General features: G+C 37.2%; 1 protein-coding gene across 1 annotated transcript in view; it reads right to left on the minus strand.

Annotated features, from left to right (window-relative positions):
• Positions 1-645: 645 nt before the first annotated feature.
• The window catches only part of RHOBTB3 (Rho related BTB domain containing 3), a 49048-nt gene continuing 29431 nt past the window's right edge, over positions 646-20262 (minus strand). The window contains exons 8-12 of the mRNA XM_016159778.2: positions 18718-18838; positions 14234-14407; positions 12462-12628; positions 7952-8048; positions 646-1751 (exon numbers count right to left, since the gene is read on the minus strand). Of these exons, the coding sequence (XP_016015264.1) occupies positions 1636-1751; positions 7952-8048; positions 12462-12628; positions 14234-14407; positions 18718-18838 (675 nt within the window). The 3' untranslated portion in view covers positions 646-1635. The remainder of the gene's footprint in view (positions 1752-7951; positions 8049-12461; positions 12629-14233; positions 14408-18717; positions 18839-20262) is intronic.

Below are 20262 nucleotides of genomic sequence, written 5' to 3' on the forward strand. Positions count from 1 at the left end.
AAGATATATGTAGGAAATTTTTACTGTTTTACTCTGACAGTGTTGGTATACATCTAAGGACTAACTGTATGTGATTCTAATGCTATAGTATAAAACTGTTTAATCAAACCTTTTAACAGTTGGAAAACTATATGTATTCTAAAGTAAATGGAAATTAAAATAAAAAGACATCCAATACTGCATTACAGATGAAAATGATGCTAACAATAAAACAGTAATCTAGTTTTCCATCTCTCAGCTTGTAAGCATCTGATGTAATTATTTCTGTTGACATGTAACATAAACTATAATTTTGTCCTCTATTCTAGTACCACTTTCTCTACATTAACAACTTGATCATTTATATTCTTTCTCTAACTCTGAAGGATAAGATTCATGCTACTTCTCATCAAATAACCTTGAGGTCCTCAGAAAGAATTCAAACAATTCAAGCCACTGACATCTTAATCTTAATAAATCGCCTAAACAAAAATGTCTTCAACCTTTGATAGAGAATTCTGTAGAAAGCATACTTTCCTATGAGCATCTGATAAATGCACATTAAAGTCATGCTGGTCAGTCACTTTTACCAATACATGGTCTTACAGAATGACCAAGAAAGTAGTTGTTCAACTGTGATAAGAGCCAGAACTATGAGTGTTTTAAAGCTAAGACAACACAAAGAATTTTTCACTTGCCAGTTGAGGTGGCAGCATAGGCCCTGGGTGGGACAGGCTTCTCCAAAGATCCCAGAATCCCCATTTTCTCTTTCCTCCAGAAAGCCTCCTTTTCTTCCCTTGATGTCAGTGTCTCTTTTCTGCTTTCAGGAAGAATGATGTTTGAGCAAGAAAACATACTGTATATCCTGCTAGGAGACAGATATAATTTGGGGCGCCTAGCACAAAGTGGAAATGCAAGGCCCTTCTTCAAACAATATTACGAATTTCAAGATGGTGATAGCAGAGTAATGAACCAGGCAGAACCCCTTCTAAGTGTAGGGCCCTGTGCAACCACACAGGTTACCTGACCAAAAAGTAACCTATTTAGGTTTCCTACCTACTCAAAATCACAGAGAAGAGACAAGGTGGCTCAGTTGGGTGTTCAGATAAAAAACAGATTTTTTTCTCATGATGGTTCAACTGTGTCACTGATTTGGAACCAAGTGGCATTTCACATTCAAAATCCCAGGCAAAATTCTATTCCTCAAATCTCACGTTGATCAGTCTTCCCCCCTAGATTTTTCATTATAGAAATAGTCATACTGGGTCTTTCAATACCCCTTATTTTAACAGAGCAATTAATCAGACTGATGAAATTCCTGAATATTATATGATTTTTAAAAAAATTTAAATATTTCTTAACCGAGAAGGGTATTAATATCACTAAAGTAATGACATCTTAAAAGGTAAAAGTAGCTGTACACCAGCTTTACATACTAGAGTAAAGCCTTAGATTTAGCTTATGGTCTATTTTGTTCCCTTTTAAGATCACAATAATTTTTTTCAAAGAAAGCTATTAAATACATTAAGCTGTATGATGATTTTTTTTTTTTTAATGCTTATTATTGGTTTCAGTCACAGGAATTTTACTGGAAGCCAGAGGTATCCCATTCTTCCTAATAATAATTTAAAAAGTGTATGTATATGAAAGCGCAGATTACATTACTAAACAACGGCATTTCCGGGAGTGAATATACTTCCTGTATTCTGCAAGCTGCTTCAAGTACATATTCGACGGCCATCTGTGCTTTTCAACAAAACTGCGTTCTTCCACTAAAATTTATAGAAAAAGAATGTTAATTGAATATATTTTATTTGTGATCAAGTTTAGGTATTAATCATTGGTTTCCTATTTAATGGATGACATCCAAACTCTGCTGTATATTCTATTCCCTACTCCTCCCTCAAGCCCTCCAAAATCACTGAATACAATTTTGGTTAAATTGGTCATCAGGACACATCTTGTAAATTGCTTCATCAAGCAGTCTTTATGTTCTTTTTTTTTCCCTCCCAAATAAGACTTGTTTTTCCTGGAGATGATAATTTTTTTTTTTTCATATAATTGGGTTTCTCTTTGTAACCAACTCAACTTTCCAAACTCTTTAAAGTCCTCTCAGTTTTCTCTTGCACCAGGCCACGGTTATTAGATAACCTCTCCATTCCTGTGGTCTTGCTTTCTAAGCCTGCTTCATGCTTTTGTGTTGGATCGCTCTAGTCCTGGACTCCAGGTCCTTCCTTTTGTTTATCCTCTAGTTTTAATGAAGCAGAAACTTTATTAGCTTCCTGAAAAAGGGGGGTGCATAAGAAGTATTTTTGAAACTTTGCTTGTGATGAAAAGTCCTTAATCTATTCTTGCACACAATTCAAAATTTGGTTTGGTATAGAGTTCCAGGTAGAAAATGCACCTCAGAATATTGAAGACAGTACCCCAGTTTTCTAGTTCCCAAGGTTGTAAGGATTCCACACCACTCAGATTCACAGTCCTTGGTAAATATCTATTAGTTTTGTTTTTTTTTTTTAACTCTGTATACTTACAGATTTTTCTATTTACAGCTGGTATTTTTACACATCGCAATGATGTACCTTGTATATTCAATGAGCTGAGCACTTAGTAGATCCTTTCAGTCTGTTGACTCAGGTCTTTCATTACTGAGATAACTTCCTGTATTATTTCTTGATAATTTCCTCTCAGCTGTTTTTTTTTTTTTTTTCTTTCTGTGCTAACGTCTAGTATTCAGGTACTTTGCTTCCTAGACTGAGTCTCCAATTTTTAAAAAAAAAATCCTTCTCTCCTAGCTGTCTCTTTATCTTTTTGCCCTATTTTCTGGGAGACTTCCTTATTTTTATCTTTCTACTATTTTATTTAGTTGTTTTCTCTTCTGCTATTGTATTTCTAATTTCCAAGAATGACTTCTTGTTCTCTTGTTTTTTGTAAATCATGGTAAAATACACATAAAATAAAATAAACCATTGTAACCATTTAAAGTATTAAATACATGCTAAGTAGTGTTAGATGCATTCACACTGTTGTGCAACCAAGACCCAGAATTCTTTTCATCTTCAAAACTAAAACCCTATACCCATTAAACAATTTCCTATTGCTCCCTACTCCAAGTTCCCGGAAACCATCATTCTATTTTCTGTCTTTACAAATATTGTTTCTTTTTAATAATATCCTGTCCCTACTTTTTTATATATGTATATCTCTTAGTCTTTGAGGATATTAGAGTTTGTTTTATTTTAGGTTTTCTTCTACTTCTTGTGTCTTTTTATTCCTGTAAGTTCCTTTTGGTGAGATTATAGAAAATATATATTGGTTTCTGCCCCTAGTTCCTGGCACAGAACGCCTGAAACCCTTGTAATTGTCTCAGTAATAAGAGAGCAATAGGAGCATCTTTTGTTCTAAAATGTGGTCTTTAATCCCAGTCCCAGACACGGGCCTCCTGATACTCTTGTAATTTCCTGGGTGACAGTAGTGTCTTTTGTTATAATGAGGCAACTCTTAGTGGGCTCCTGATTGAGGGCTGGTCACTGGAAAGCCATAATTAGAAGCTTAGACTTTTCAGCCCCACCCTCACCCCCCATTCTCTTAAGAAGGGAAAAGGGCTGAATGTGGAGTTGATGACCAATCCTGTCTAAGCAGCAAAGCCTCCATTAAAAATCCCAAGCTTCGGAGAGCTTCCAGGTTGGTGGACACAGTCACATGTAGAGAGGGTGACAGAAGCTTCTGTACTCTGGACCGTCCCAGACCTCACTCTTTGTATCTCTTATTTGACTGTTCATCTGTAGCTTTAATAAACTGGTAAACATAAGTGTTTCCTTGAGTCCTGTGAGCTGATCTAGCAAATTAATTATACCTAAGGAAGGGGTTGCTGGAACCTCTGATCTATAACCAGTCAGTCAGAAGCAATGGACTTTCAACTGGTGTCTGAAGTGGGGTGGGTGGAAATCTTGAGGGACTGAGCCCTTAACCTGTGGGATCTGACTCTAACACTATCTCCAGGCAGAGTGTCCAAATTGAGTGAAATTGTAGGACATTCAGGTGGTGGTGTGGAGGATTGCTTGGTGTGGGGTAAAACCCCCATACATTTGGTGACCGGAAGTGTCCTAAGTGAAGTATTCTGTGTGAACAGTAAAGGAGCCAGAGAAAGACTTATGAGTAAAGAAATATATTGGTAGAAAGACTGTAGGTTTTCTTATTCATGTCTTTTTTGTTTTTATTCATTTTCTTTTAGTTTGGGTATCTATCTTTTATGTTGGACACTGCCTCAAATACCTATTGATCTTCAGTTATCTCTTCACACGAAAAGTGAGATACTGGAAAGCTGTTTAGCAATCTTTAGAGCATTGGTAGGACTTGCTGTCTGGTGGGATGCGCTGAAGCATGACCAAGCAGATTAATATTGGATTCACTGAAATAATTCCCAAATGATTGCACCTGTACATTTTTTTTTCCCCTCTGAGGCCAGGGAAGATTTCATGCTCAGACTGTGGGAGTCAAGGTAGCGAATACCTGGCTGCCAGACTTCTAGAACCTGGACGTAAGAAGGAAGCTGGAGGTTTACTATACAATGTGCACACTTTCACATAACCCCCGTGTTTTCCATCCAGCTCTTTGCTCGATCTCAGTTATACCCAGAGTTCCTGATTTTATAACTTTTCCCCTTAATTTCTCCCAGAATAAACCTTCCATCCCTGTAATAGCATGAAAGAAGCAACTGCCTGCCTGGGTGGTATGGTGTGTGTCAATGCTTCTTAATCAACATTCAAATAACTGCTTTCGGTCTCAGGCCTCATTCTGCTTTCTGAATTTCTAAGCTTCCCGGCATTCTTCTGGGTGAAGCAGCTTGTTTCCCATCAGTATTCCCTTTTATAAGCATCCGGTTTTCCTTCTGAGTCGGTTTTCACCTCTCCATCTACTGTTTGACCTCAGCGATTATAATTTGGATTAACAAGGTCCTGATCCCAGCTGTGGGGTCTGGATAAACAGAAACCAACTAGCTGCTCAGGGAAATTAGTTCTAGGTTTCATTAGGAAGGAAAGACGACGTAAGACTACTCCCTCAATGAAGATAAAACAGCAGAAAAAAAGTTATCACAAATAAGCTCTGGCCAGGGGAAAAGAAAAACAAGACAAAAAACTATAATATAAAATACATAATATAATACTGAGCCAAGTTAAACTAACTGTAATAATGAATCCATAAATGCCAAGGGTAACTTGTATTCCTGTGCATTGCTGTCTGCTTTCATAAGAGTCCAGTATATAAAATGTCTAATATTTAATGAATTCTATAACTGAGTTCTGATGTATCAGTGCCAGCACTGACAAGAGATCTTTTCTAGTCTCACCTATCAATTTCTAAACACCTCTAAAGAAGAAATACTCAGTTAAGAAAAAACAATTTGTAGAAATTCAATAATAATAATTTGATAATTTTTTAAACTGAAATGGACAATTCTTAAAGAAAGCTGTAAAGTGGTTGTGAGGAGAACCCTTTTCAACTTCAAGAGACCATGTGAATTAGCCCAAGAATGAGGCAATCTAGAGGAGAAGGGATGTGACACTCTGGGGGACACGGTCCTTTAAGTGGTCAGGTGCTACTCAGTTCCAGGTTGCTGTCATGTGGGAACAAGGCCCAGAGTAGCTAGATCTGCCAACATTTAGAAATAAGACAAAAATTTGGCTTTTAAAATGTGACATTACAATTTTTAAATGTTGATACTAACTTAAGGGAAGAAACAAACAAAAACCCATGTGTTTCAAATAAAACACCTTGGCAGGCTATATTCAACCCACATACTACCAGTTTGTGACTACCTACTGAGACTATCAAATTCTCTCCTGGCCACAAGTGGCTTTTTTTCTCTGCCCAAGAGGATGCATCACAGCTGGTCCTGGACATAAACAGGTACCACTGATGCAGTGCACTCACGATACCCTTTTTGATTCCCATCAAAGAAATATAAGACAATCACTGACACAACCTCATCTTCTTACCCCATCTCCTCAAAATACACCTTGGAGTTCTGCTTTTCACCATGCCAGGTGATCATAACATATGTTATAGGTAATTGTATAGGTAATAAAATAAAAATTAATAACTCGAAGAATTTATACAGTATCTTTCTCCCAAGGTTGCTACAGTACTCTTCATGTGTATCACACATGCATACAAGATAGTTAGTGGAAAATAATTATTCTTCCCTTAAATGAAGGTAACCTACAGTGGCATAATGAAGGTGATTCTAAAATCAAAGTGTTTATTCATTTCACTTGTAATTGACTTTTTAAAGACTGAGAGATGTATTTTATTAAAAACTGAATTTTATGTGGCACACTATCTGATGTAACCTGTCTGGTCAGTTTGTTTGGACAATCTAACTCAGCTTTATTTGACAGGAAACCTAGAATGGAGGATGAATCTGGGAATTCTGTACAAGTTGATGTAATACCCTGATGTATTTCAGGGGATTCTGGGTATAATAAGAAAGAGATATTTGCAAGCCCTTGAGGGGCTAGAGAAGAAAAGCAAGGACTGTCTGCACTGGACCTTAAAGTGGACAGGAACTAAGTGTCTTCAAGGTTCATAAGCTGTCCAGTTGTAAGTTCATCTGAGCAGCAGAACTGACAAGTATTTGGGGTCAAAACTCTACCATGTGTTAAAAAATTACCATGTTAATAAAAGTATTCATTTGCTTGGGGAAATAAGAAAAAAGACTAACTGTATAAGAATGTACCTGCTAACAGCAAGCAGAAGCATGCTTTATCTTTATGAATGGGCTTTTTTTTTTCTTGCACAAAGTATAAATGGTTAGTAAATATCCATCATTTTTCTTTGACTTATTATATTACTCTATGGCACTAACAACTGAATTCTATATACGGATGTTCCCAACAGGCATAGGATGCTTGCTGACTGGCTGAATAGGTCTGCCAACACATCTGCCAAAAACTGTGTTGTTTCTTGGTTTCCTTAACTGTACAATGAAACCAGAGATTTGCACATCTTTTAGCAGCAGATTCTCTTACAAGTAAAGTTTTATGTAAAACTCTAAGATACAAAGCAGATAAAAGTGGAACTAGTTAGAGGTGGGAAAGGTAAGTCCAAGAACTACAAATTTTAGCCTTCCCTTTCCTATTTTCACTTTCCTGCTTCACTCCCTCCTCTTTCTTCGCTCACTTCCCACTCTCTGCCCCCACCCAGGGTAGGCATCTCCCAGAATAGTTCTGTTTAGAGTCTGAAACTACTTGACTTAGTTGTCTTTAATTTCTTTTTCCTTTTAACTTGATTATTCCTTGAGTCTATTCTAGGTAGTATGATGAGCAAACCACTGTATCTAGACTGAATGGCTACTCTAATGATCAGTCTATTTTCATCTTTTTTCCTCTTATGCAACACTAAGAAGCTCAACCTTTGACTGGTTTTAATCTTTATAATTTACTTTAAAAATTACCTGTTCAGTAAGTTTTGCAACACTCTTTGAGCAATAAAAAAAGGTTATTCCCAAGTAATACAGTCAACTCCTATATAGATATACTTAATAGATATAGATATCAGTTCAACAGAACTATATATTACAGACAATACATAACAATTACAATTCCTTTGCAAAAAAAAAAAGTTTTAAATCTGTACTGTTTAAATGTTGCTCCTGCCTTGGGTGGTTAAAAACAAGAGCTTGTTTATTAAAACCAAATGTCACCTGAGGCCACCTTATCTCTATACTTAAGGAAAAAATGCATTTAAAAATTATTGTGAGCTATAAAACAATCATTAGAAAACTTGAGTAACACAGGTCAATCTACTTATGTGACACAGGTGACTATAAGTCACGGTGTCCTCGATTACTGCACTGTATATTTAAAAGAAATGTTTTACATTTAAAAAAACCCTATTTCTACAAATTATGTCTCAAATCTAAGAACAAAGAACATAAAGTTTTCTTTCAACACAGTAATTGGCAATCTACCTGAAAGATCCTGAAATTCAGGCTTTTGACTGAAGATGAGGTAGTTAGTGGCAATGAAATGAAGCAGCCAGGTCGAAAGGCAATCAGAGTGGTGAAACTGCAAGAAAAATGGAAAGTAAAACAAAATTGCACATGACCATCAATATGATGATTAGATCAGAAAGAACCCAGGGCCAAATCCATGTTTAATGTGTCTGTACATGATGTTGACTTCAGCCCACTGTGACAACAGAAAGGAAAGGGGAGCATTAATAACAAATAATAAAATTGCATCAATGAAGAAACTGAATCAAGTGAGTAACAAGCTACCCCTGCTGGAGTGGCTGAATGTCTTTAAGTAGATGCGTGGTTGCGTCTCTGATTAACGAATACTATCTGAGGTTCTTGGGGACTTAGTTTAAGCTTTTAATCTAAGGTCACGGTGTTCACTAACCTCACTTCTATCTGTGTAGCAGAGATAAGATTATGGTTAGCAAAGGTATATACTTGGTCAAATCTAAACAAATTCACCTGAGGAGCAAACCAAAAATTATTTTGAGGAAGAAATGTCATCAGCCTAAGGGTACAGGCTGCAATGTGTAAATATTTCTATGAGAAATAAGAGAGTTGCTTTTATCTCAGATGTACTGTTATGCTGAACAGGATTTCCAGCACGTTTCTCATTCTGAGTTCCAACAGCTAATGCAGGGGTATCTCAGCAACACGGCCACGACATCGCCGTCTTGGTGCCAATCCAGTGTATTCCCTAATCCACCTGACCACTCAATTCAGATTACAACTTGCTGGCAGGCAACTTTGGTGCCTGAGTGTAGCTCTTTTTTTTAATTATTGTGATAAAATATATATAACCATCTTTAAGTGTACAGTTCAGTGGCATTGAGTACATTCACATTATTGTGTGACCATCACCACTATCTATTTTCAGAATTTTTTTTTTTGTCATTTCAAACTGAAACTTTTTATCTATTAAATAACTCTTTACCTCCTACCTCAAGTCCCTGGTAACCACTATTTTATTTTACCTCTGTGAATCTGACTAGTCCAGGTACCTCATATTAGTTGAATTATACAGTATTTGTCTTTTATCTGTCTGGCTTATTTTACTTAGCATAATGCCTTCAAGGTTTATCCATGTTGCAATATGTATTAAAATTTCATCCTTTTAAGGCTCAGTAATATTCCATTGTATGTAGAGAGATTTTGTTTATCCATTCATCTACTGATGGGCATTTAGGCTGTTTCTACCTTTGGGCCAACGATAGCTCTTTTAATGACACCTCAAAAATATTATATGTGAAATAAATAATGCTAAATTGAAGATTTGTAATCTCAAATCTTAAAAAAGAAACTCACATATCAATCTTTTAAAAAGGTACAGTGTGAGAATATTTTAACATGTAAATTCCTAGGTCCCTCTAACTTTTATTATACAAAATCAAAATTTTTGAGTTGTGGGGGACTTTATAGTTTATCTAATCCCACATCAAAAAAAAAAAAGATTGAAAAAACAATCTTTTTCACTGTATCTTTTAGTAGATCAATGTGAATGATCTCAAGGGAATAGAGCAAGAACATGTTGCTATTTTAACAGAAGCCACCAGCTTCTATTAAAGAGACGATTAACCCAGAGCAGATAACCTACCAACAGGAGTTCAGAACACTGCCTAATGGCTGTGACTTTGAAAGAAAAAGGAGATCATAGAAATGAATTGCTGGCTACAAAAACATAGTTCAAATGCAGAATTTCATTTTGGACCAAGATTTAAGGTATCATTAATTGTGAGCTCTTGGCAAGAGATGAAATGCATCTTACTATAAACTACTTTTGGGGAAAAATATGTGCTGACCTGAGAAAATAGAGTTAAACTAAAATAAATGACAGAATAAAAAAGAAAGGCATTAAAGAAAACCATAAAGCCAAATAACTCTGTAAAGAATAATGATGGTGGAGAAAGTACCCAGAAACTCACGAGGAAAAGGTTAGAAACAAAATGGGTGGCCTAACATAGCCAAATATTAATGCACAGATTATAAGAAGGTGATTTTAAAACTTTAATATGAGAGTAAGTGGAACTTCATAGGAATCATGAGTTTGGCTAGACAGGGCTTAAAGGGGAGTAGAGATAAGGAAATCTCTACCTCAATCTGAACAAACTCATCTGATTAAGAGAAAGAAGCCTCTGTTACAGGTCAGGAGTTCAACCTGATGGAAATATACAAATCTAAAGGTAGAATCAAGGTAAAAAATTGAGAGAGGTTAGGGGAAAGTGAGCGTAGAAGTGAGAGAATACCAAAACTGCTCATATATACTGAAGGTATGAAGGATACTTTCCTGATACACAACACAAAACTGGTAGAAATGATAGAAGGATTGGAAATTTCAATTATCCAGAGAGCTACTGGAAGCCTAAATCTGCTAAAAGACAATTTCACCTCCTAGAAATCAGAGGAAAAAGTGAGGAAATGGTTAACTAAATTCTGACCACAGGATGAACTGGCTGGTAAAATATACTATAAAACTAGATAGTTCAAAGAAAACTTGGGGAGAAAATTATCCTGGTATCTAGGAACCATTAATTGTCAAATTAGGAACCACCAGGATTAGAATTAGAGAAAAACTGGTAAATGTAGGCTTCATCCTAGCAAATAGAAATATTCAAAAACAAACAGCAAAATTAAAAAAGTGTTATCTTAGACTTTTATAATTCAAGGGAAAAAATAACAATAATCACATAGTCAGAAACCACACTCAAGGAAAACGGGCCAGGAAGAGTTTCAACAATGCAAACATAAATGACGCTATGAGGAAGAGGGAAAGAGAGAGAGAGAGAGAGCGTGCGAGCGCGCGCGTGTGTCTGTGTGTGTAGGAACCGAAAGAAATCAGAGCAACCATACAGGAAGTTCTCTTATGCACGAACTATTTAAAAGGAAACTACAAGATAAAGAAAGATAAGGCGTGCCCATTTTTTAAAAAAAGATTGACAGACTCGTTAGCATAGAATGAAAATGATACATTAAAAATGAACTGAGGTTGTAAAAATGCTAGAAAGGTTAAAAAAGGATTTTTAAATTAAATCTAGAGGGTAGCTATTTATCTCAAGCTCAATGTAAATGCATTACAAAGAGAGATCAGGGTTACTGGATTTTTTAAATTTGTTTTTATCCCTAATATTTAATTCATGTGATCTTAAGACTCGTTTATGAGACATGAACTCCAACATAGTTAAGAAGATAGTAAGAGATGACCTAGATGCTTTAAGTGAGCTCCCACCTATGCACAGAAATATGTATGTTGATTAATGAATTCATCTCAGCCTGGACGCCAGGTTTTAGCTGTTACAGAGTCAGTCCTTTGCCCCACTATGTGGCTCTGTTTCAACAGCTTGGATGAAGACAAACTTGTCATATATTTTAAATCGGGATGCCAAAATTGATAGGGTTAACCAATATGTTGCATGCTAGGTAACATTTTACATAGTTCTGACAGTCTGTAATGATGGATCAAATACATTCCTGTGAAAAGACCTAGGAAGGTTCAGCCGATGGCAAGTTCAGTACACATGTGTAACATGACAGCGGCGAGCCTTAAAACTGTCCTAGGGCAAGCAATGAAATGGTTGAATAAGCGAGGGTTGGAGGACCCGTCTGGATAAACTCCCTGCTCCCAGGAATAAAAGAGAACGGAAAGGAAGAGATGGCAAATGTTTCACTGGGACAACATCTGAGAGTCCCAGAAGTAAATTTCAAAAAAGCAGACCTAGTTTATTTCCAGACCTAGGCCAGTTCTTTGTCAGATTCATACTCTAGGGTCTTTTTAACTACAGTCACAATTAGTTGAATATGTAAACTTTGTTTCTTCTCTAGAAAGTGCAACAATCCAATTATTTAAAACAAAAAGGCCCTGAGCTTAGCAGAGGCCAGAAAGCATGGTGTACTGTAGTGATTCTCAACTCAAATGTTTTTACTGAATAAATTCCTGATACTGTGAGACAGATCAACAAAAGGTTTATAAGAATTAATGAAGTACATGAATACCTCCTACAAACTACTGGAACTTCAAAACATGAAGTGACTGTACAAGTGAATAAATGAACAAATAAATCAGTTTAGCCTAATCAATTCTATTAGTATGTATGGACTAATCCTGTCATCTTCCTTGCAGGAAACCTAAGATGTCATCATTTTAGGGAAATTCAATGTAAACTCTATTTCCTATAATGTCTACATGACATACATAACACCACACTAAAATGACTCTAATAAGGGCCACCATTCACTTGAAAGAATTCCATATCAGCAAATTCTTCCTCCTCAGCAAGGGATTGCTAAAAAAAACCCTATGCTTCAAAATTACCTACCCACAGAAATTATTATGAGGGCACGTTAGCCACACTTCCAAACTAAGACAGGTACTAATATATCTCTTAATAAATAGAACTTTGAAAAGAGTAATATAATTTTTTTATAAGATTAAAAAAAGGCAAACAAGCAGAGAGATAGGGCCAGTTACCTTGGCTTTTTTGAGCAGGTCGACGATGTCGAGGTTCATGGACGCCAGCTCCCTGCTCGGCATGCTCTGCAGCTGTGTGATGATGAACAGCTCACAGATGTGCTGCAGTCTGGAGACCTGGTACATCTCAGCACAAATCAGGAGACACATGGCCTGAAAAATGCCAGCTGATGCAAGAAGAGAAGAAAGAAAAAATGGACAATAAAACCACTTCTTGTATGACCTCAAACAAAACAGCGAAAAAAAAAAATATGCTGACTATATCATCTAAACTAAGACAGAATGGCTAGGAAAAAACCTTTAAAAAGTCAGCATTCTTAACTATTACTCCATTTAAAAAAGAATTAAAGCCTTCACACTCATTTTACCCCCATACCTTTTACCAATTTTTAAAGTGCTTTGTCCTACAGTTATTATTGTTTTTCTGAGCATTTTTTCTAATTAGCTAGATAAAACCTAAAAATCAAAGCAAAGCACCAATTACTTTAGTAAGAGAATGATGAGAAATTAAATTTTCTTATTATTTCAAATCTGATCAAATTTTTAAATTTATTATACAAATTTGCCAGTATTTAAATAATAAAATAAACATTAACACGTTCTGATGGGAATCGGTGCTTTCATTTTTATTAAGTAAAAATGGTAAGCCAGTCTTTACCACTAACAGCAATAATAAACTGACTCCAAAATATTCCAGCTAGCTGCAAGACCAGAATTAATTCCATCAAAAATGAATCTTTTTCGGGGAGGGGGTGGTGCTCCTAAAACTTTTTACTTCTTTAAAAATTAAGTGGTTTCAATAATAAACATAGCATACACTCCAAATCTAAAAATCAAAGCAGTAAACCTGAAGGGAGGTATGGTCTGAAATGTATGCTTTCTTTTTGTATTTGCTAGTGTACCTGGAGAGTTCCTGTAATCAAGATCTCTGGGCCCTGGAGGAAGCCACTGGGGCCTTACTCTAGTTGTGTTTGTGGTCGGAGCCATCTGGTGGCCAAAAGATGAAGATTAATCAAAGGGGGCTCCCATGCCTGCATCCTAAGGCCTGTTTAGAAAGGATTCTGCAATTTCTCCAAGGAGACTCCAGCTAGTGAAAACCTGTAAGATCTGTTCCAACCTGAAGCTGCCATAGAGAGTTAGTTCTTAGTCAAAGATGGTTCTAGGTCGTGAATAGAGAAATAAATCCCACAGTCCATTGAGATTCTAAACATCCTAGGAAAAGTTTTTGGAGAAGTCAGCTTTAGGAGAGTCTCACTTTAGGAGAAGTCAGAAGAAGGCCTTTAAAAGACTCACATCCTCTGGGCCCGAGAGATGACTAAGGAGGTCTCAAATATTGAAAGTCCATTAAAGTGCCTTAGTCAGAATTCAGAATTACAAAAGCAGTTGTCCAATCCTCTATTTCTCATGGAAGGAATAGTGCTCCCAGGAGGTCTCTGCTCTAATCTGTAGAACTGGACTGACCACTGGGCACAAGACACCTCCATCTCCAAGGTGCCCATAGTGCCCGCCAGCTGTTGGTGCTGCTGGCTGGGTCATGTGAACTTATGACAGAGTATGAGAGCCCATAAGAGGTACCCAATCACTGCTCTTCCACTCGAATTAACTGAAAATTCACTGTTGTCCCAACACCACCTCCACCTGCTAATTTAGCATATTCCATGATGTCAATTCTGATTAACTTAAAGTGAAAACAGATTTTACAGAAGGCAATTTATCGAAATGAGTGACAAGGAAAGAACTGTGAGATATTATGTAACATTTATGCTGCTTACCTGGGCAACAGGAATCTGTATATAAGTATTCTAAAAATGACAAGAAAGTTTCTTTGGAAACACCATAAACTGGAATCAGAACGCTCTTTGCTTCCATGTAGTTCCCATTAAACATAGCTGCCATCACTTCACAACGGGCCACCAGGATGGCCCGGTGGGCTGGCACTGTTGTACCTGCGAGGTTCAAAAGGGAAACGAAGCCAAGCAAGATAAGCTTGCAGTTATTACTCTACAAGTTTTCTTCTAATGAGAGTAGTATTGTATTAGGCACAGCTAAGCTGATACATGGAAACCGAATTTTGAGGTGACAACCAGCATTAACTCAGAGACTTTTTGGTTTTTAATCGAAAAAAAGAGTTCAGAAGTTGACTTTGAAACCAACAATTTGAAAGTTGGCAGTTATCTGTTACTTAGTTTATAGTTCCTGAAAATAGAAACATTGAAATATTTTGTTTTATGTGTTTATAATGAAACATTTATCCTTTAATCCTTTCAAGTTGTCTTGAAATACCAACACCCATCCCTGCCTGTTGTGCCTCCCAAGAAAACAATGCTATTATCTTTTTTGGCCAACTCAAGGAATGCCAAGGGACTTGTGGAGCCCAGGGGAGCATTTCAGATCTCCTGGAAATGGAAGGGCATCGCCTAGTCCCCTGCTGTCTTCTCGGCACACTACCTCCATAAAGAACCTCTCTTTCCCTAGATGAACACCACCTGCCTCTGTGAGAGAGCCAGAGGTACTTTAAATTTTAAAGGCCCCTCAGCCCACATCTCTCACTGAAGCTCATTAAACTAAACTGACTCTCTAGTAAAAGCTTGCTTCTCCAGCTACTATTCTGCTACACCAAGGCCCTGCCAGAGGGACACGTGTCACGTAGGACTCGTGGGTAGAGAAAAGCAGTTCTCACCACTCCCAACACCTTAGGAAACCATGATTCCATAGCCAGCTATCAGTTTAGTCTAGATAAGTTCAACAGTTCACTCTCAAGCACCCACCTGTGCCACTCACCATATTACGTATTGAAGATACAGAGATGAGAAAGACATAGCTACCCTGTTTAGGAGTAGTCGAGGTTTTAGTTTGATGGAACACACCACAGCCAATGTTGAGTGAGAAAACTGCCACCTTCCAAAAAGTAACTCTCTGAGCTAAACCACTCTATTCTCCTCAAAAATCTTTGCCTATGCCTATGCATCCCTAAAATCTCATGCTTCTCAAGGGCATATATTCTTCTCTAAAACATTTATAAGTTTTTGATTCTTCACCCTCTTTAATTCCAAGCAAAACATCTCTGGCTCAGAAAAGAAGAGTTCCATCAAACTCCACTGGCTTTCTTCAAAGCCAGTAATCCCTCAGGATTCACAAGCATCTCCCGACATGGCCAGTTTTGAACTCACTGCTTGGCACTGTGATTCACGCGCTTGCTAGCAGACACCCTCCCTCCTTCTGGGCCCCTCCCCTCCCCTGCCTCTTTGGCTTTAGGCCACTTGCCCTCAATATCAGTGTCCATCTATCTACAAGATGACCAGTCTCCACTCTCAAAGCATGCTAGCTATATTTGTACACGGCAACTGACAAAGAATTCAAACAGGTAATGCCATTTGACTTGTAATTTTAAGGTTTTAAAATCTTAAATAGGGAACCACGTAAAAAAGAAAAGGAAAATTAGAAGCATCACTTCAACAAACCAGATAACCTATAATTTGGGTTAAGCAGAGGAATTTAAGATTGGCCAATAATACCAAGTGAATAGGATGGGGAAGGAATTTGGTAGGTAACCTTGGAATTTTAACAAATTTTCCATGGATAATGTGGTTACAAAATCAGCAGTGAAACACCCAGTACCTTAAATTAGCATTCTCAAGCCAATTTCAGGCTTGGAATTTAGCTTGGAAAATATCGACTTGTTTCTCACCTTTTTAAACTACTGCTTTGGTGTTATATATTGCCTATCGTGAAACTGTAATACAGTACCTCAGTACAGCCACATTTTTAAACACCGTATATAAACTGTACAAATATATAAACACTGTAAAACATTCTGAATAAACACAATGTAGTATTTATACACTAAACAGTAATAAGATAAAGCTGAAAAATTACTCAGGAAGGGGGAAAAAAATCAATTTTCTAGTTACAAGATTAACATGTTCCTTGAAAATGCCAAGGCCTAAAAGTATCTTTCCTTTGCAGTATCTAGTAAGTGTTATAGCTTTAAGAAGCTTTTTTTTTTTTAAGGAAAAGAGTTTTAAGAGCAAAACAAAATTTAAAACCTCAAGTTTTCTAGTAATTTTCCATAGATCCTCAAAGATTTTTGTTGTTATTATATACTAAAGTACTACATTTGTTATATCTTCTTCACATTTCCTTGACAAGTTTTAAAAGAGATTTTCAGAAATGTTTTTATTCTGAATATCGCAAACTTGCCTAGTTAAAATATGTACTGCTTAAGTAAACAAAGACAGAATGTAAAAGCACTTTTTATGAGATGCAGATTCAAATGTCAAATGGAAACACCGATCCCTTCTATATCAGATCTAAATGTTTACCAAGACTACTTTTAGAACTGCTATATTAGCTTCTTTAAATAATTATTTAATGGAAAAAGAAACACAAACAACAAATTGGGAGGTGGTATTATTTTTTTGATGATTATTAAAAGGATAGTAAATAATCCTATGTCAATTTCGGCCAGTTTTTGATGATGGCATGGAACATTGTAAAAGGCGGCTCTGAAGAGGCCCTGGGTTTAGGGGGAACCGTGCACTGACCCACCAGTGCTGGATGCCACGGCAAGGGCAAGGGAAGGGGGTCTACCAGTCAGGTCTCCGAACACACCTTTACTACATACCACCTCAATCCCTGTGACCACGCTACCAGGTAGAAATTAGTATCCCCACTTTACAGGCAAGGATACGAAGGATCAGAAATGTAAAGTAACACAGCCAAACCTATTATATGGTAAATATTTACCCAAGCAAGATGCCTCCTCCAGAGACAGCACAGCTGCCTTCTACACTCTGGAAGCTGCTCTCCCCACGCTCTGTAGAAGCTGTGCCTGTCTCACCTCCAGCTGATGGCAGAGAAACTGTTGCTTGCTCCTGCTTCCACCCATTCCTGCTTCTCTTTGCTCCCAAATCCCTGGGAGGCCTTGGTTTTGGAGCTGGAGAAGCGACAAGGCGCATCACAGCAGCTGCTGTTCATACAACCAGCCCTCCAGCCCTTCCGGACTCAGCCTTCGCACAGGTGGGGGTGTGAGCGAGTGTTTGTAAAGGGTTTGTAGGTGGAATCATGGAAGAAAAGCCAGAGATTATAAGGAGAAAGGATTCTCCACATCACTGCTTCTTTCTTTTCTCTTAATATAATATATATTTTCATGTGTTGTATATTCCCTTTGAAAATCTTTTCCAGTTATACTAACATAGTGTTTGATGTCAAGGCCTCCTATGCAAACAGGTGTTAACAACTGCTATGCAAATAAGATTTGGTCTCTTGTTAGCTTTCTTTTATTCCAAATCATTTTTTTTAATGTATTTTAAAGTCATTCTTATTGTCCTATTCTCAGTGTCCCAAGCTAACAATGCAGACAGTATTGATAGTAGCTTATCAGAGAGCACTCTGGAAAGTTCCCAATTCAGTTTGTCTTGGCAAGTGGCCAAAATTAAAAGTAAAACGAACTTTTCAGGGGGAAATTTTTTAAACGTTGAATGACTGTTAGCTGCCATACATCTCTACCATAGAACAGAATTCTATCTTCCTTTTAGTAACAGCCCATCTGAAGTTATACTTATTTCATTTGGAAACAACTCCTTCTAGCATAATTGAAGGTATCTGACATTCATTTCTAAGATCATGCTTTTAATTTACTAAAGAGAAAAAATTACCCAAGCAAATAATCAATAATGGGCATTAAAACAGCTCACCTTTATTAAAATTAGGTAACATTACTTTCCTGCAGAGATAAGAAAGCAGCTCTTAGTTGCTCTGGTGATAATTCTCAGAGTGCTGGGAAGAATCAATGTAGCAATACCTACAGACGCCTGGTGTAAGCTAGGTATGATCCCCAGCCCATGGTTAGTTCCCCCTGCTCAAATGAAAGGAAGAGAGCTGAATAAAATGAGCTGGAGGTAATAAATATAATTTTATGGGAGCTGGTTTCAGAAGACTCAAAAACTGGAACCTTAAAGAAATAAACAAACATATTTAATGGGGTGATAATACAGATCCCTCCTTCCCTTACTGGTCCCTAAAAGTTAATAAAACATATGGTAAGGAGCAAAAAAACTAAGGAAAAAATATATTTTTTTATTTTAATAAAAAACTTCATTTCCCTGGGAGATTTTCTTAAAATTCAGTCAGTATTAATTCACATCTTACAACGGAGAATTGTCATTCCTACGCCCCAAATAGTCAAAGCTGAAATAAAAAATTAAGTAAGAAAACAATGTAGCGAACGATGAAATTTGTAAAAATTGAACCATACCTTGTATTTCAAAGACAACATCAGCAAGCATTGGTTTATTAAGGAAAAACTTGAGGGAAGTATTATAAAACCACAGAGGTTTTTTGGCTTGATAGGTTTTACAATTCCTTAGGCAATTAATCTGTAAAGAAAAACAAAAATACAAGGGTAAATATTATACAAAAAGCTTTGCTAATACATATGGGCTGGTTAGAGAATTTGAAAAACTGTGCTAAATATCTGAAGAAATAATGATCGCCTACTTTGTGACATCTCTGATCACAGCTTTCATGGAAGCCTGCCCTTAAGAACTACACCTGCTACCTGTCAACGAGCAACACCATACAATGCAGCATTCACAGCACTGAATGAAATGGCTAAGTGAAAACTCAACTCTATGGCCGAGAAGCTGTGGGTTCCTAAATCTCCAAGGGTCCTATCTCATAGGAATGCCTAGAAAAATATGTTTACATATACAATATGCTCATTTGTTCACTAATTAAGAAAGTGCATACACAATGACTTAACTCGTAATTAATAAAAAATACCAATTTTTCGTTTATCACACCACATCCTACTGCTTACTAGGTCACTATTAAAATACCAGAGTGATAAATCGGTTCATCTCCACCTTAATCTACAATTTTATAATACCATTCCTAGCCACAGCAGGGACTAATGGAATCTGTTACCTGGATCTCTGACCTGGAGCTCCAGAGAACCTCTTCTATGGTTATCCATCCTCTCACACCTTCTCACTCCAGCTGATGGACTCCAGTAACAGTGCCTCTGTCTGACCTACTGGTCTCCAGCCCTCCTCTGCTCCCACTCAGGATCTGGCGCTTTGTGTCATTTCTGTCATCTTTCAGACATCCCAGGAGTTAAGGGCCAGCCCCTCTTCCCTCACCCTCCAGCCATCTCCCCTGCTGAATCACAGAACTTCAGCCCAGGCCAGAACTCTGACTTCTGCCTGCCTAGCCAGGGAATACAAAAAGATTTATCCCTAAAAAAATTATCAAGCATACCACTCTAGCATTAAGAATAAATTTCCAGATTAATCTACTATGTTGGAAAGTTAAAATATTGTAGAGAGGGGAAAAAAATATTATTCTCCCTTACAAGGAAGAAAACACTCCAGAATGCTATCCATGAGCAAGACAGAGAAGCAAAACAGGACTATACAAATTCCAGTCTTATAAAGTACATTCTCAGACCCTATATATACTTTAATACACACTGAAGGGATTGGTGGAGAGGATCCATGTGACTGCCACACAGAGAAAGTAACAGTCAAAAAGCATCATAGAATTTGAGAGGTATAGGAACTTAAGAAATCATCCAGCTTTAGCCCTCATTTTCTAGAAAGCCTGAGAAGACTTGCTTGAAGCCACAGAGATAATTCGTGGCAGCATAATTTAAATATGCATTTCCTGATTTCAAATTCAGTGTTACATCCCTGTGTCATACTCCATGAAGGAGAGAGACCCTTACCCCAGGAAAGCACAGGAAGAAAGCCCAAAGAACTCTTCTCTCCTACCATGTAAAGGAAGGAATTTAGTTCATTAT

Source organism: Rousettus aegyptiacus, unplaced genomic scaffold (assembly GCF_014176215.1).
Source record: "Rousettus aegyptiacus isolate mRouAeg1 unplaced genomic scaffold, mRouAeg1.p scaffold_m13_p_8, whole genome shotgun sequence".
Classification (NCBI taxonomy): Eukaryota; Metazoa; Chordata; class Mammalia; order Chiroptera; family Pteropodidae; genus Rousettus; species Rousettus aegyptiacus.